General features: G+C 44.5%; 1 protein-coding gene across 2 annotated transcripts; it reads left to right on the forward strand.

Annotated features, from left to right (window-relative positions):
• The first annotated feature begins 3,453 nt into the window (after positions 1 to 3,453).
• On the forward strand, positions 3,454 to 10,180 carry FST (follistatin). 2 transcript variants are annotated; one of them, XM_049863665.1, is made up of 6 exons: positions 3,454 to 3,993; positions 5,886 to 6,077; positions 6,517 to 6,735; positions 7,107 to 7,331; positions 8,036 to 8,263; positions 8,991 to 10,180. In XM_049863665.1, the coding sequence occupies exons 1-6, from the start codon at positions 3,909 to 3,911 to the stop codon at positions 9,071 to 9,073; spliced, it is 1,032 nt and encodes a 343-aa protein (XP_049719622.1). In that variant the 5' UTR covers positions 3,454 to 3,908; the 3' UTR covers positions 9,074 to 10,180. The 2 variants fall into 2 exon arrangements, with proteins under 2 accessions (XP_049719622.1, XP_049719611.1); XM_049863654.1 differs by having other exon boundaries at positions 3,455 to 3,993; positions 8,033 to 8,263.
• Positions 10,181 to 14,059: the final 3,879 nt, after the last annotated feature.

A 14,059-nucleotide genomic window follows, 5' to 3' on the forward strand; every position in this document is an offset into this window, starting at 1 on the left:
TTTAGCATTTACAGGAGCTAACACAGTAAAAGAAACAGCAGCTGTTTTTCTGTGATGTCACTGAACAGGTGTGATATCATTTCATACCACTGCAATCAGATGGATCTCTTGTTGATGCCCACAGCACACCCATATGAAACCAGTATTGACCTGGGTCTCATTTCCTCAGATATGGCCAGAAAATAACCTGGGACAACAAGGCTCCTGAGGACTGATCTGTGCAGATTCGGAGCTGACATTCTCCCAAACAGATCAATACCATCCAAGGTGCAGCTGAAAAACAGGATGAGCTTGTATCCTTAAACAAACACCAAGCTGCTTATTCACAAGGGCAAAAGCAATATAGCACTTCTGTTTTCCACAGTATATTTGTCAGTGACCTCAACCCTGACCTGCAGAACCACCCTCTCAGGGGTAAGAATCCTATGCTGGGTCTGCCTCTGGTGCTGGAGGACTCCTGTGCGTGATGACAAGTTCTACAATGAGAGTACTATATCTGCCTGGGCCTTGCCAAGACAACTGCATGACGCCAAACAACTAATCGATGCAGTCGGTTTAGTCAAATGTCTGGTCAAAGAGTATTTGGCACTATAGGGACCAAAAAAAAAAAAAAAGGAGAAACTAATTTTTTTTTTTTTTTTTTTTTTACCCAGTTACACTGGAATTGTGTGAACATATCTTGGATTAAATTGATACAGAAAAATTTTATGACACCAGTTGCTTCTATATACATAAACTAAAATAACCATCTGGATAAACCAAATACTATTACTCAAAGACCCAGATAAATATTTCTTATTAACCTCCAAAATTGCCTCTATTATATTTCATTTAGCCACATAAGCCCCACCCCTGTATCTGTACACTCCTTTTTATATGGGGAGCCCTGGTGGGTATGTGCATATGTAAATGAACAATAGTTAAGTATAATAAGAACATGCAAGTTATATCACCTTTTTCATCATCATAGCGTTATAAAATATAGAAAAAGTATGGTCCTGCCACTGTGGGTTAAAATATTACCCTATATCCTCTGGCAAGGTGGCTTCATGTACAACTGGGCATGACTAAAATTTACACATTTTCTATGGTCCTAGGGTGAAAAGGCTAAGAAAAAGACCCTAGCTTTCAGAGGCTACAGACAGATTCAGGGACAATAAATGTACCTAAACAGAGGGCAAATATAAAATCATGTATGTTTGGGTATTAAAATTTGTGTAATGCCCATTGGTAGCACTACGATAAGATACAACTACGTCTAAGATCTTTTATGTATTTATGATGTTTATTTTTTCAATCCAAGATATACGGTTTGATAACCCTAGCTAAAACAGAAGCTGTGTCTCTGGCTGCTATTAAAAAGAAATTTTTTTTAAAGAAAAAAGTCAAGCAACAAAAATTGTTGGCTTTTGCCTTTCCTTCAACTAAATTTCCCCTTAGGTGAGGACAGGGCGGGGTGGAGAGGCGGGAGTCTTAAAGGGGAAAACACAAACTTTCCCTCAGCACTTTTATAAGAACTATATCCATCTCCCTGAATAAAGAACAAATAAATTCGGCGCTGGAACTCTGTCATCGAGTGGCGGCTCCTGCAAAGGGTAGTTTGTTATTAATTGTTAATGTCGTCTGCCATTAGAGGGCACTAAACCACCCTACATTAATGCGGCATTGGAGGGAAGAGAGAAAGGGAGACAGGAAAAGAAGGGAGGGAGTAGGGGGATGGGGAGAGAGTAAGAGCAGAGTCTGGGAAGAGGGAGGGAAAGAGAAGAGGGGTGGGAGGACGGGAGGAAAAGAGGGAGAAAAGGAGAGAGAGGGGGAACGAATATGGAAAGATTAAGAAGGATGTGGAGCCCCCAGAGCCGTCTGAAGTGAGCAAAAACCCAACCTCCCCGGGGCCGCCGGCGCCCCTCCCCTCCCGTCCTCACGACGGTAATTATAAAGCGAAAAGCAGCGGCGAGGTCACCCGTTTTTACCAGCCTGCTGCACTCAATGCGCGCGGTGCAGGTGCGGCGGCCGCGGGGTTTTGTGATTCATGCCCACTTTCAAAGGGGGGTTTGGGCCCGTCTGAGAGGCACCCAAACAACTGTCTTCTAATATTAGCACGGCTGTATTTCGGGATCTATTATAGTCTGTCCAGACAGATCCCATTGTAATGGGATCTTTTATTAAAAGATTAGCACTATCTCCTGCAGTTGGTGGAAAAAAATCTGTTATCACTGAGTTATTTGCAGTTGTGGAGGGGATGGGGGGGTTGGTGGAAGACGGTGGGGGGGGCGGGAGTGCGAGAGGAAGACTGAGAAGGGGCTGGCAGAGGAGTTGAGGGGGGCGAAGAGGGGCGGATTTCAAATCCGTAGAACGAATCCCAGTGACCTGCAAATATCCAAGAATTTTGTCTGCATACTTCCCTGTCTGTTGTCCTTCGAGCTTCAGAAAAGAATAGAAATTAAAAAGGCAGCTTTGGAATAAACAATATAGCATTTTCCGTGAAGTAATCGTTTTATATAAAAGGAAATATCGCCTCCTCAGTCTCATTCAGCGATGCCAAAAATGTTATAAATGAGAGACCCGCCAACTTTCAGCGAAGAATGCCAGGCACTGTGCTTAATAAACTGAGGCTACAGAAGTTCATTATCGATGTTGCAATCTTTTTTATTCCACAAACCGAGAGAGGGAGAGGGAGAGAGAAAGAGGGAGGGAAAGGGAGAGAACCAGCGGGGAGACGAGGAGGCGACTGGGAGAGACAGAGGAACGAGACACACAAGACAGAAACCGGGGAGCCTCGGAGCTGGGGGGGGGGGCAGACCGCCTACGTCGGCGCCCCGGCTCCGGGCTCCGACTCCAGACGCAGCCAAGTGAAAGGGAAGAAAAGAAAGGGAGAAGGCGCGACTGTGACGGGGGGGAGGGAGGAGGCTGGGCCCGAGGTGTTAAACATTTTTGTTTGCTTCTGACTCGTCCAGAAGGGCCGCGTCTCGGATGCGCTTAGCCAGTGTGGAAGGTGCCGGGGCCAGGGTTATAGGCAGCAGCTCTGGGCTGGGGGCGGCAGCAAAGTAAGGGTCGCACAGACCCAGACACAAAACCTCGCGGGTTCCGCGCCCAGGCTGCGGGAGCCGAAAACCGCAGAGTTCCCCAGCGGAGCCACCAGGCCCGCGCGGTCCGCCCCAAGCCGAAACAGGCTATTTCGGCAGCCCGGGGCTCTTTGGGCGTTTGCAAAGTCTGTCTGGAGCGGAGGAGCGGCGGTGCGGAGACAACTCCCGGGCTCCCCTGCTCTGCCCGCCGCCGCCGCCTCCAGCGCCCCCACCGCGCCCTCCCTCGCACACACACACACACACACACACACTCTCTCGCGCGCGCGCACACGCACACACACACACACTAGCCACCCCGGGCGCGCCGGCGCTGCCTGCGAGCGGCGGCGTGCAGGACTTGAAGTGGGTGTTCTTCCCCACTCCCCACCCCCGAAGCGTTGCCTTCCCCCTCCCTCCCGCTCCTACGCAAATAAGAACTCGGCGATTCCCTTCCTGCCGCTTTGATTTCGGGCACCTCCAGCAGATAATTGGGAAGGGTTTCCAGAAGGTGGGAAATGTCACCTGATTCACACTGAACTTTTAAAAGCTCCCCACCCCCAAGGAGCCGCGCACACCCTTGCTTGCGGCCGCCCTCCCACAGCCCCACACACTGGGAGACCGCCCACCGCAAACCGCGGAGACCCCCGTCTAGATTTAAAGCGCGGCTGCGCCCGGCTTCTGACGTCCATTGAATCGCGCGGGCGGCCGGCGGCGAGCGCGGGGCTGCGCCGGGATCGCTGCGCTCTCCGCCGCTCGCCTCTGCGACGCGCGCCGCTTGCCGGAGCCACCAGTCGCTGCGCCCGCTGCCCGCGCCGCTGCGCTCCTTGCCCAGCGCCTGCCCCTAGGATGGTCCGGCCGAGGCACCAGCCCGGCGGGCTTTGCCTCCTGCTGCTGCTGCTCTGCCAGTTCATGGAGGACCGCAGCGCCCAGGGTAAGCGAGGGGGATGCTTTGGGGAGGCTCGACTGCGGACACGGGTTTGGACTTTACTGTCGTCTCCACTTGGTCTCTTGTTGCATCGCTGCTCCTGGAAGATGTTGGACCAACTTAAGGACTCCGGGATGGAGAGGAGTGGGAAATCAGAAGGCAGTGACACTTTAGGACGGGAAGAGTTTGGAGCTCGGTTATCCTTAAAAAGGAAAGGGAGTGAGCTGGAGGCTCTCTCAGTAGTTAGGGTTAGATACTTCAAGTTCTGCCATAATGAGTTGGGATGTTATCTCCCCTTTTTGGCTCTGAAGGAGGAGACAAGCATCAGTAGCCTGGAGATTTCAGTCGACCCCTTTGCAACCTTAACATTTCTCCCTCCCGCATCTTTTGGATACTTTAAAAAATGACCGGAGGGGGGGCAGATACTGAATTTTCTTCGGTGGCTGGGCGACGTGGTTTCAGAAACTTTGCCCAAACTTGGAAATGTGGGTGCTGAAATTTTTAGAGGGAAGTAGCTTTCTGCCTAGTGGATGCTTCTTCCAGCCCCCTCCCCCACACACACCCCGCAAAAAAAAAAAAAAAAAGTCTCAAATTATTAACCCAGAGTGTTTTTAAGAGTAGTTTTACAGTTTTTTTTCCCCCTTTGCCTCATCCCTATAACTTAACTTTCTGTAGAACAGTGAGGAGCCCACAAATGACTCCAGTTCTGAGATGGATTAAGAGCACATTTCTAAAGTGTGTCTTTTCAAATTCGATTTTTTATTTCAATTAGTCTTTGGGCAGAATTTTTAAAATTAGAAATCGTAATAGCAGCTTGAGGTCCAGTTGTTGGAAAAGTCACATTGGTGATTCATGAGAGCTTTTCCTGACCAAAATCCGAACATTAACCAGGGAGGGGGCGGGAGAAGGGAGAGAAATTGCTTGCAAAGATTTCTTTGTAGGTATGAGCTAGGTATATGTAGCTGTGAAATTGTGGGAAGCGTCCCTCCTTTTCTTGTCTCCTCTACTTTCTAGGAGACAGAACGTGTAACTTTACCTGCTTTCGCGTTAACGTTTTAAGTATGTTGTGAACCGGCCGCCTGGGCGCCTGGGCACTGCCTCTCGCCATCTGCACCGCTCCACGTTGGTTGCCCGCCTTGCGCAGCGCGCTGCTTTGGTGCGGGGGACGTGGGCGTCCAGGGACTCAGCCCTCCGAGATTTCGAAAGATTGTGGTGGCCGCGGTGTCCTCCCGGGCTGGCCGATTGCAAAACGGGCCGTCGGGCAGACTGCGCCTGAAGGCCTCTGGGGCAGCTCCCAACCGGGCCCTGTCGGTCGCTTTTTTGCTTTCATTTTTCACAAGTGCCTTTTGCTTAATCCGCTGTAGCGTGTGTCTGTCTCTCTCTCTCCCTCAAGTTCTCCTACTTTCTTAACCCCTGTCACAAATAATACCCATACCGCCTACGTGAAACCAACATGTAAAAACATCCGTCGCATCCTGTTTTTGTCAGATTCTTTAATCTGCTCTTCGAGTTGCTGCAGGTTATGAAATGGGACAAATAAAAGTAAACAGTCTAGTAAAAGTCAATGCAAGCTGCACGTGTTGTGTCTGGGTCACTGGTAACTGACATTGATATGGCTGGGGCGCTCTGCCTTCTCACCCTCGCCCTCCCTCCCCCTCGCCCACCTCCCAACTCTCCCTTCTGAGCGTTCTCCACCCTCTCTTTCCCCACCACCACCCCCTTCGATTTATTTTCTGCTTTTCAATTTATTTTCTGCTTTTCTCCATAGGCTGTCTCATCCCCTCCTCCACGCTCACCCCTCCCCATTCCGCTCTGTCTCCTTCCCTCCTGCGCTTGCCGCCTCCCTCCCCCTACCCCGCCGAGCACTCACCCACCTCCCCACCCCGGTCTCTTTGCAGCTGGGAATTGCTGGCTCCGCCAGGCTAAGAACGGTCGCTGCCAAGTCCTGTACAAGACTGAACTGAGCAAGGAGGAGTGCTGCAGCACCGGGCGCTTGAGCACCTCGTGGACCGAGGAGGATGTGAATGACAACACACTCTTCAAGTGGATGATTTTCAATGGGGGCGCCCCCAACTGCATCCCCTGTAAAGGTAGGGCTCTTCCTCCCCAACTTGAGGCCTTCAGTAGATGGTGTGTTGCCCTCAGCTTCTTCACTGCCTCGCTGGGAGTTGGGACTGGGAAAGCTTTGTTTATGGGTTCCCGCTTCCTTCCCCCAGCCCTGGTAAGCCATTGGGGTAGAATCTGGCCTGTTAGAGGCTGCAGGCAGGCAAAATAGGGTCGATGGAGGTTCCTGGACTTCTGTGCCAAGTGTGGTGGTAAAGGCAACCAACCCTGCTCTTTGAGAGATGTGAGTATCCAGACTCAGCCCACTGTTTCCACCTCTTCAGTCCGGTCCCTGGCTCCTAGGAGAGAGCCTGGGCTCCCCTTGCAAACTCATGTCTGCAGATTGCGCAAGACACCCAAGCTCTCCTGGCTGACCTGCAGACTGCCTGGCCCTGGTTCTAATCCATCCCTCTTTCCAACTCGTAGAAACGTGTGAAAACGTGGACTGTGGACCCGGGAAAAAATGCCGAATGAACAAGAAGAACAAACCTCGCTGCGTCTGTGCTCCTGATTGTTCCAACATCACCTGGAAGGGCCCCGTCTGTGGGCTGGACGGCAAAACCTACCGCAATGAATGTGCGCTCCTCAAGGCCAGATGTAAAGAGCAGCCAGAACTGGAAGTCCAGTACCAGGGCAAATGTAAAAGTAAGTCCTCAGCTGCTTGAGCAACTTCCCTCCCCACCCCCACCCCCCAACTTTCTACCTGAAGTAGACCCCCTGGAGTCCCTGGGAGGGATGGGATAGTCCATAGTAAGAGTCTAATCATAGTCATCATCATAATAATACAAAAAAAACCTCAGTGATACCAAATAAAGGAAACTTTTTCAAATGTCTAAAGACTCTATAAGAACTGTGAAGGGCCAAACCTAGACTAGTATGTTTGGAAGCCACAGGGCTCCCAAAGTAACTTTTCAAAGCTGAATTGTTTCAGTTTCATGATTTCCTTATAATATCAAATGTTCACTCCTTAAGGACCAGACGATGTCTATGAATGTGTATTTCTGTCTTTGTTTCAGAGACCTGTCGGGATGTTTACTGTCCAGGCAGCTCCACATGTGTGGTAGACCAGACCAATAATGCCTACTGTGTGACATGTAATCGGATTTGCCCAGAGCCCACCTCCTCTGAACAGTATCTCTGTGGGAATGACGGAGTGACCTACTCCAGCGCCTGTCACCTGAGAAAGGCTACCTGCCTGCTGGGCAGATCCATTGGATTAGCCTACGAGGGAAAGTGTATCAGTAGGTATTCTGGATTGAGGAAGGAAAAGAGAAAAAAGAGAGAAGCCAGACAACTAGTTCTTGTGTTAGAGCTGTGGGGCTAGCCAACCAATAAAAGCCAAATTTGTCTCCTCAAACATGTAATTTTAGAGGGATAAGTTACTCTCCAGTTTGACTAAACTGTCTTGACCATACCATTCCTCATGGAAATCATTGTCTTCCAGAAGCTTTGGCATATATATATATTCAAATGCCAGCAAGAAGCAGAAAGCCATTTTTCATCTTAAAAAAAAAACTTAGAATTCACTCAGTTTTACAAGTTTTTTTCTTTAAGGGCTTGCTAGACTTGCTAGAAGAGAGAAATAATTACTTCACAGTTCCTAGAATCTGTTATCAGATTCCAATGATTGATGAAATTCTTTCTTTTTAAAATCCCACTTGTGAGAAATAATCGGATACATATTTAACTCAAAGATATTACGAAATCCTGATCCAAAAATTACTGTTTCCATGATCTAATATAGTTTGTAAGAAACTGCAGTTTTGTGGTGTGTGTGTCTCTGAATTTGAGTTTCAGCTTCATTATCAAGCATTTTTGCCTAATGTCTCCTTTACCACCATTTGTGAGGAATAAGATATATGTATTGAGAGAAGACTAGAGAAAGGTAGAAAAGGAATGAAGGGGAAATCAGTTTACTCATCACAGATGTATTATATCCTAGAAGCAAAGTCCTGTGAAGATATCCAGTGCACTGGTGGAAAAAAATGTTTATGGGATTTCAAGGTTGGCAGAGGCCGGTGTTCCCTCTGTGATGAGCTGTGCCCTGAGAGTAAGTCTGACGAGCCTGTCTGTGCCAGTGACAATGCCACTTATGCCAGCGAGTGTGCCATGAAGGAAGCTGCCTGCTCCTCAGGTGTGCTGCTGGAAGTAAAGCACTCCGGATCTTGCAACTGTAAGTGCGATTTTTAACCTTGCTGCAATTTAAAGCTTTCCCAGGCAAGCCCTTGGGAATGGAGACTTAAAAAGCACGCAGACCTCCCACGTAAGCCCATTTCTGTTTCAGTTAGGTAGCTGCTCAATTTCACCAGCAATTCAGTGATCCACAGAAAAATTCCCTGGAATGTTTCCTGGCTTTTAGGACTAGCTGAGTGATCAGCAACGGGATTGCCGCTGAAACCTATTTCCAGTCATTTGCCCTAATTCTTTTGCTTTAGTACTGTGCTTTGCTGTTTGCTTGATTAACACTTGAATCTAAACTAACTGCTTCAAAAATTTGGTTTTCCTTTTCCGCCTAAGGCAGCTGTATATTATCACACACGGGCTGCTGCTGTTTGCAGTTGCCTCTACTAACTCTGAATTAAGGACCCAAAGCAGTTATACCTAGAACACAAGAGCGCTTTTTATCTGATTTCAGGAATCTTCCCGTAAAACCTGAGCCATTGATTCTTCAGAACTTTCTGCAGTTTTTGACTTCATAAATTGTTTTAAAAAAAAAAAATTTTTTTTAACTTATTACATAACAGCAGATGCCAAAAAATAAAGCATCTCACTGCAAGTCACATAAAAATGCAACGCTGTAATATGGCTGTATCAGAGGGCTTTGAAAACATACACTGAGCTGCTTCTGCGCTGTTGTTGTCCATATTTAAACAACAGCTCCCCTGTATTCCCCCATCTAGCCATTTCGGAAGATACCGAGGAAGAGGAGGAAGATGAAGACCAGGACTACAGCTTCCCTATATCTTCCATTCTAGAGTGGTAAACCCTCTACCAGTGTTCAGTGTTGATATAGCCTTTGGGCAAAAAACAAACAAACAAAAACTAAGAAAAAAATATATTGTCCATACTGTACATAAGTGTATGCTTATTTATTTGGGGGGAAATCTATACATAAAGGACCTTGGTCCTAAAGCTCTCTCCCAGGCCACCTTGTTACTCATTGGACACGGAGAGACAGTCATTGTGAGGTCTACTGGATGAGGCCTATAGTTGAGACTTGTAGACATTTATTTATACTGTGTCATGTTTTATAATTTATACATAAAATGTCTGGTTGACTGTACACCTTGTTTTTGAAGAAATTTATTCGTGAAAGGAAGAGCAGTTATTTATTGTGAGGTCTCTTGCTTGTAAAGTAAAAGCTTTTTTTTTTTTCCTTGTAAACCATTTAAATCCATTCCTTACTATTCACTCACTCATCTGTCTCCCCTTATTTCACTGTTTTAGACTTTTCCACTTTAACAAACTTGCATGTCAGTTTCTGTCATGTTTATTTATTGGATTCTCTGCTGCCTGTTCTGTACATACATGGTTACATGATCCCTCGGGTTTTGTTTACAAGGAATCTTGACTGACCAAAAGGCATTATAACTGACTCAAATACAAGGTACAGTAGATGCGTCTTTGGGAAAACTCCTAGTTCAGTTCTCATGTTATGATGAAGATATTTGTGAGAGAGAAGGGGTGATGGCAATGTTAGAATTCTAATAATGTACCTTTAAGATGTTACAGATCCAAAGAAATGGAGTGATATGGGGTGTCTTGAGACTGAAGAAAGGAAACGCTACACATTCAACCTTTTGCTAGGTGTGTTTCCTTTAAGCTAGCTGCTGTACCTTTTAAATTAGTTCTTTTTCAGTGTGTCACTAAAAGTTATAAAAAATATCAAAGCTTTATCAGTTCAAGTTTCTTGCTTTTCATAATACTTTTTTCTGATGCAATTTTATATTTTCAAACATGGCAAGTTAAATATAAATTCATTTAAATATATAGTTTTGTACTTTTCTACCATGTAAATGTGCAATGTATATAAAAGTTATAATGTGTATTTGTAAATAAATGATGAGTGAAAAAATAAAAAAAATTTTAAAAAGCCAATGGTCTCAATTCCTGGTGATGCAAAAAAAACAGCTGTTCAGGCTTTAGAGCAAAAACATACATGATATCTTTGCTGAGAAATACAGTTATCATTGAAATTAAGCAGCCAGGACAGTAGAAGTTCCAAATTGAGGTTAATTACAAATCAGCTCAAAGATAAAGGGACCTAAGGTCCAGAAGCACCTTTTAGGAGTGATGGCATACTTGTCATTAACTATGGAAGGAAACAGACTGAACGTGGGTTCCACCCTGCAAACATACCAAGACTAAAAACACCATCTTGTTGGAAGATTATCCCCATGTCCAGGGGCACCCTTTCTCCTACCTTCTTCATCTAAATAAAGTGACTCTTAGAGTTTTAACAAACAAAACGCATCACAAGGAAAAGTGAAAATTGACAAGTAAACTATATGAAGAACATTTTAGAAACCAGAATATTTGACTATAGAGATAGGTTTCAGGGACTTGGTTAGATGAGGATGAGGTTGGATAGATTTCTACAATGATGTCCATGGTTCATGGAGATTAAACAATGACACTTAAGGTAGAAGCGGAAATGGTAAATGTTTTGCTGTTTATATGTGGCCAAATCACAAGATTAGAGTCTCAGATTGCAATTAAAGGCATCAATTGTTAGTCTGTATAATACATAAACTAGTTAATGCAAATTTCTAATTCATCGTGTGCTACATATTCAAAGCCTAAATATATTAAAAATATCGACACTGCTAAATAAGTTCTTTCTTTGAAAGGTAATGACCCAATTCTTTTTAAAAGTTTATTCCATTTGTGAAAACCCTCTTTAATATGAATAATTATTTAAAATGTTTATCAGAGAACGTTGGCTTTCAACTGAACTCACCAAATGAAAAATTTGGTGGCGGGAAAGGAGTCTCTTTGGTAGACAAGAGTTTAATGATTAGGACCCAAAAGGTTTTGTTGTCCTCCAGTCTCAGGTTGTCAGAAAGGAAAGGGAAGTGCAGAAAACACAGGCTGCCATTAAAAGTGAGAAGACCCTAGTGGGGAGACAAGGGTCTTCACAGGTGCAGAGAAGCTACTGGCTTGCCACTAGGAATAGGCTCCGAAAAGGAAAGAGCTGGGCAGATAGGGTTTCACAGCCCTTCCGGGAATTGATTTGTTAATTTGTCAGAGGATGCTAGAGATGCTTTAAAGCTGCCATTGACTAACAAAGTTAAAATGTCAACTTTAACAGGCACTTATGTGTGTTTTGTCAAGGAGGAGCAATAAAACCAACAGTTTGCCTTTTAAACAACATTCAGATTAAAGTTTTATTTCATATTTATCAGCATCAATCATTCCTTTCAAAAACCAGACAGTATCTCATTTTCCTTCTTGGAGTTTCCTGCTTTTCCAATAATACTGCATGAGGCTAACTTAAAAACCCAAAAAAACAAACCCATTGCCAGCCAGTCAATTCCGACTCATAGCAACCCTATAGGACAGAATAGAACTGCCCCATAGGGTCTCCAGAAACAGCCTAGCGATATTAATCCAATTTTAATTTAAAGAGAGACTATTTTTTGGTACTAATTAGCCTAAGGAGCCCTGGTGGTGCAGTGGTTAAGAGCTACAGCTGCTAACCAAAATGTCCACAGTTTGCATCCACCAGCCACTCCTGGGAGACCCTACAGGGCACTTCTACTGTGTCCTACAGGATTGCTATGAGTTGGAATCGACTCAAGGGCAACGGGTTTTGGGTTTACACTGTTTCTGGAATTTCAACTATGACCCCAAAAAGTCTAATTCACTTTTGTATATAATGTAATTAATAGGAACAGTTGCTAGTAACTAGCATTAATTAGTATGAGTACATCCTAATTATTAAAAACCAAAAAACCCATTGCCGTCGAGTTGATTATGACTCATAGTGATCCTGTAGGACAGAATAGAACTGCCCCATAGGGTTTCCAAGGAGTGCCTGGTGGATTTGAACTGCCGACCTTTTGGTTAGCAGCCATAGCTCTTAATCACTACGCCACCAGGGTTTCCTGTCTTAACCATAACCATTAGGAACTGCAAAATGAAAGCAACCATGAAAAAACCTAACAGAAGTCTAACTTTCATCAGATATGCACTGAAATTAAAATTTACATACTATATGGGAATATGGCTCCTTGAGTATGACAAAAATAAAATATCTGGCATAATTAAAGTAATTCTCAAACATGACAGCAAAATGCAGTCATTACCTGACCCCAGACTGGATCCTGTACGCCAACAATAAGTGAACCTGAGCAAAAGGTGTATGGGTAATTTTACTATATTTCTGCAAGGTTTCATTCAGCAAGTAAAATTATACCCAAATAATCAGTTTTTAAAAAAAAATTAAAGTCATTCACAAGAAGGAAAGGAACACAGCAGACTGCTTCTCTCTCATTCTCTAGGGAAGCAACTAAAATATCAGAGTCATGAAAAAAAATCATTTCCTAAGATCAAAAGACTCTAGAAAATAATTCCAGTCACCTTCCCAGGACTACTTAAAAACCAAAACCAAATTCGTTGCCCTTGAGTAGATTCCAATTCATAGTGACCCCTACGTGACACTCGCCCAACTCGCGGTAGCTGTTAACCACTACGTCATCAGGGCTCCACCTTACCCCCATTACCCCGTTGCCATCGAGAATCAAAATTGGCAATAACAGAATTTCTAACACCTAAACCATTCCCAGGAAACCCTGGTGGTGAAGTGGTTAAGAGCTATGCTGCTAACCAAAAGGTCGGCACTTCGATTCCACCAGGCCCTCCTTGGAAACCGTACGGTGCAGTTCTACTCTGACTTGGCGATCTGCTCCTATAAAGATTACAGCCTAGGAAAACCTACGGGGCAGTCCTACTCTGTCCTATAGGGTCACTGTGAGTTGGAATCAACTTGACAACACACAACAACAAAACAACAGTGTTACAGTAATTGTTATTAATTAAAGAAAAAAATAAAAGGTGGAAGTGTGACTCATCAGCCAAACCCTACCTTGAAAGTGCAATGAATGGGAGATGGGAGATGGCACCAACTGAGACCAGAAGCACCAGTGGGAACTTTTTTTTTTTAATGGCAGTTAAATGTAATTTTTAAGTATTTATGTTAATATTTAACACAACTTCGTGATGTTCTAGGGATTACAGCAAAAGTGCATATTTCAAGACAATAGAATTAAATATATTATTTCTCATGCCAATTTAGAAAGAAATTCATTCATCCACCAACAATTTGCAAAGCCATAGAATGTGCCTTTTTCCTTTTTAGTCACACAGTCAACAAAATCCCTGGTAGTAAAATAAAATCAACCTTTTCTAATTTTAATACAACTTCCTATTTGAGGACTATGGATACCTAAAGATATTGTTAGGATAAATGTTTCCAAAATTCCAAAAATCTTCACATAATTGCACAATTATCAGATATAAAATGCTGTACACATTATTTAATTAATGAATTTCATTTATTAAACACAGCTTTCAAAGCCTGTGTCCTCAGACTGACATATTTCTGTTCTCCACATTTCACTTTCCATTCAGATCAGCACTCAATCCTTCTTCAGCCAAAAATTGTCATGTAAATAGACTCCAAGCATGCCTGTCATACGTATTCAGCAGACCTGCCCAGACATGTCTGAATCCCTGCTTCTGTTTAGCTGGAACCTCACCAGGGGTATTGGATGGTCCCTGGGGTTTGCCATCCTTGGACTACAGCTATCTTGGCTGGTACCATCAAGATTCCTGCAGCTGAGTCCTTCAGACACTTAAAAACATATTCTCTGGATCAGATCAAATGTAGTCCTGGCAAAGTTGTAATTTGTCATTTTTCTATTTTAAGAATATGGTCAGGGAACCAACTGGTCATGCTGAAAGCCAG

The sequence above is a fragment of the Elephas maximus genome, chromosome 2, assembly GCF_024166365.1.
Source record: "Elephas maximus indicus isolate mEleMax1 chromosome 2, mEleMax1 primary haplotype, whole genome shotgun sequence".
Classification (NCBI taxonomy): Eukaryota; Metazoa; Chordata; class Mammalia; order Proboscidea; family Elephantidae; genus Elephas; species Elephas maximus.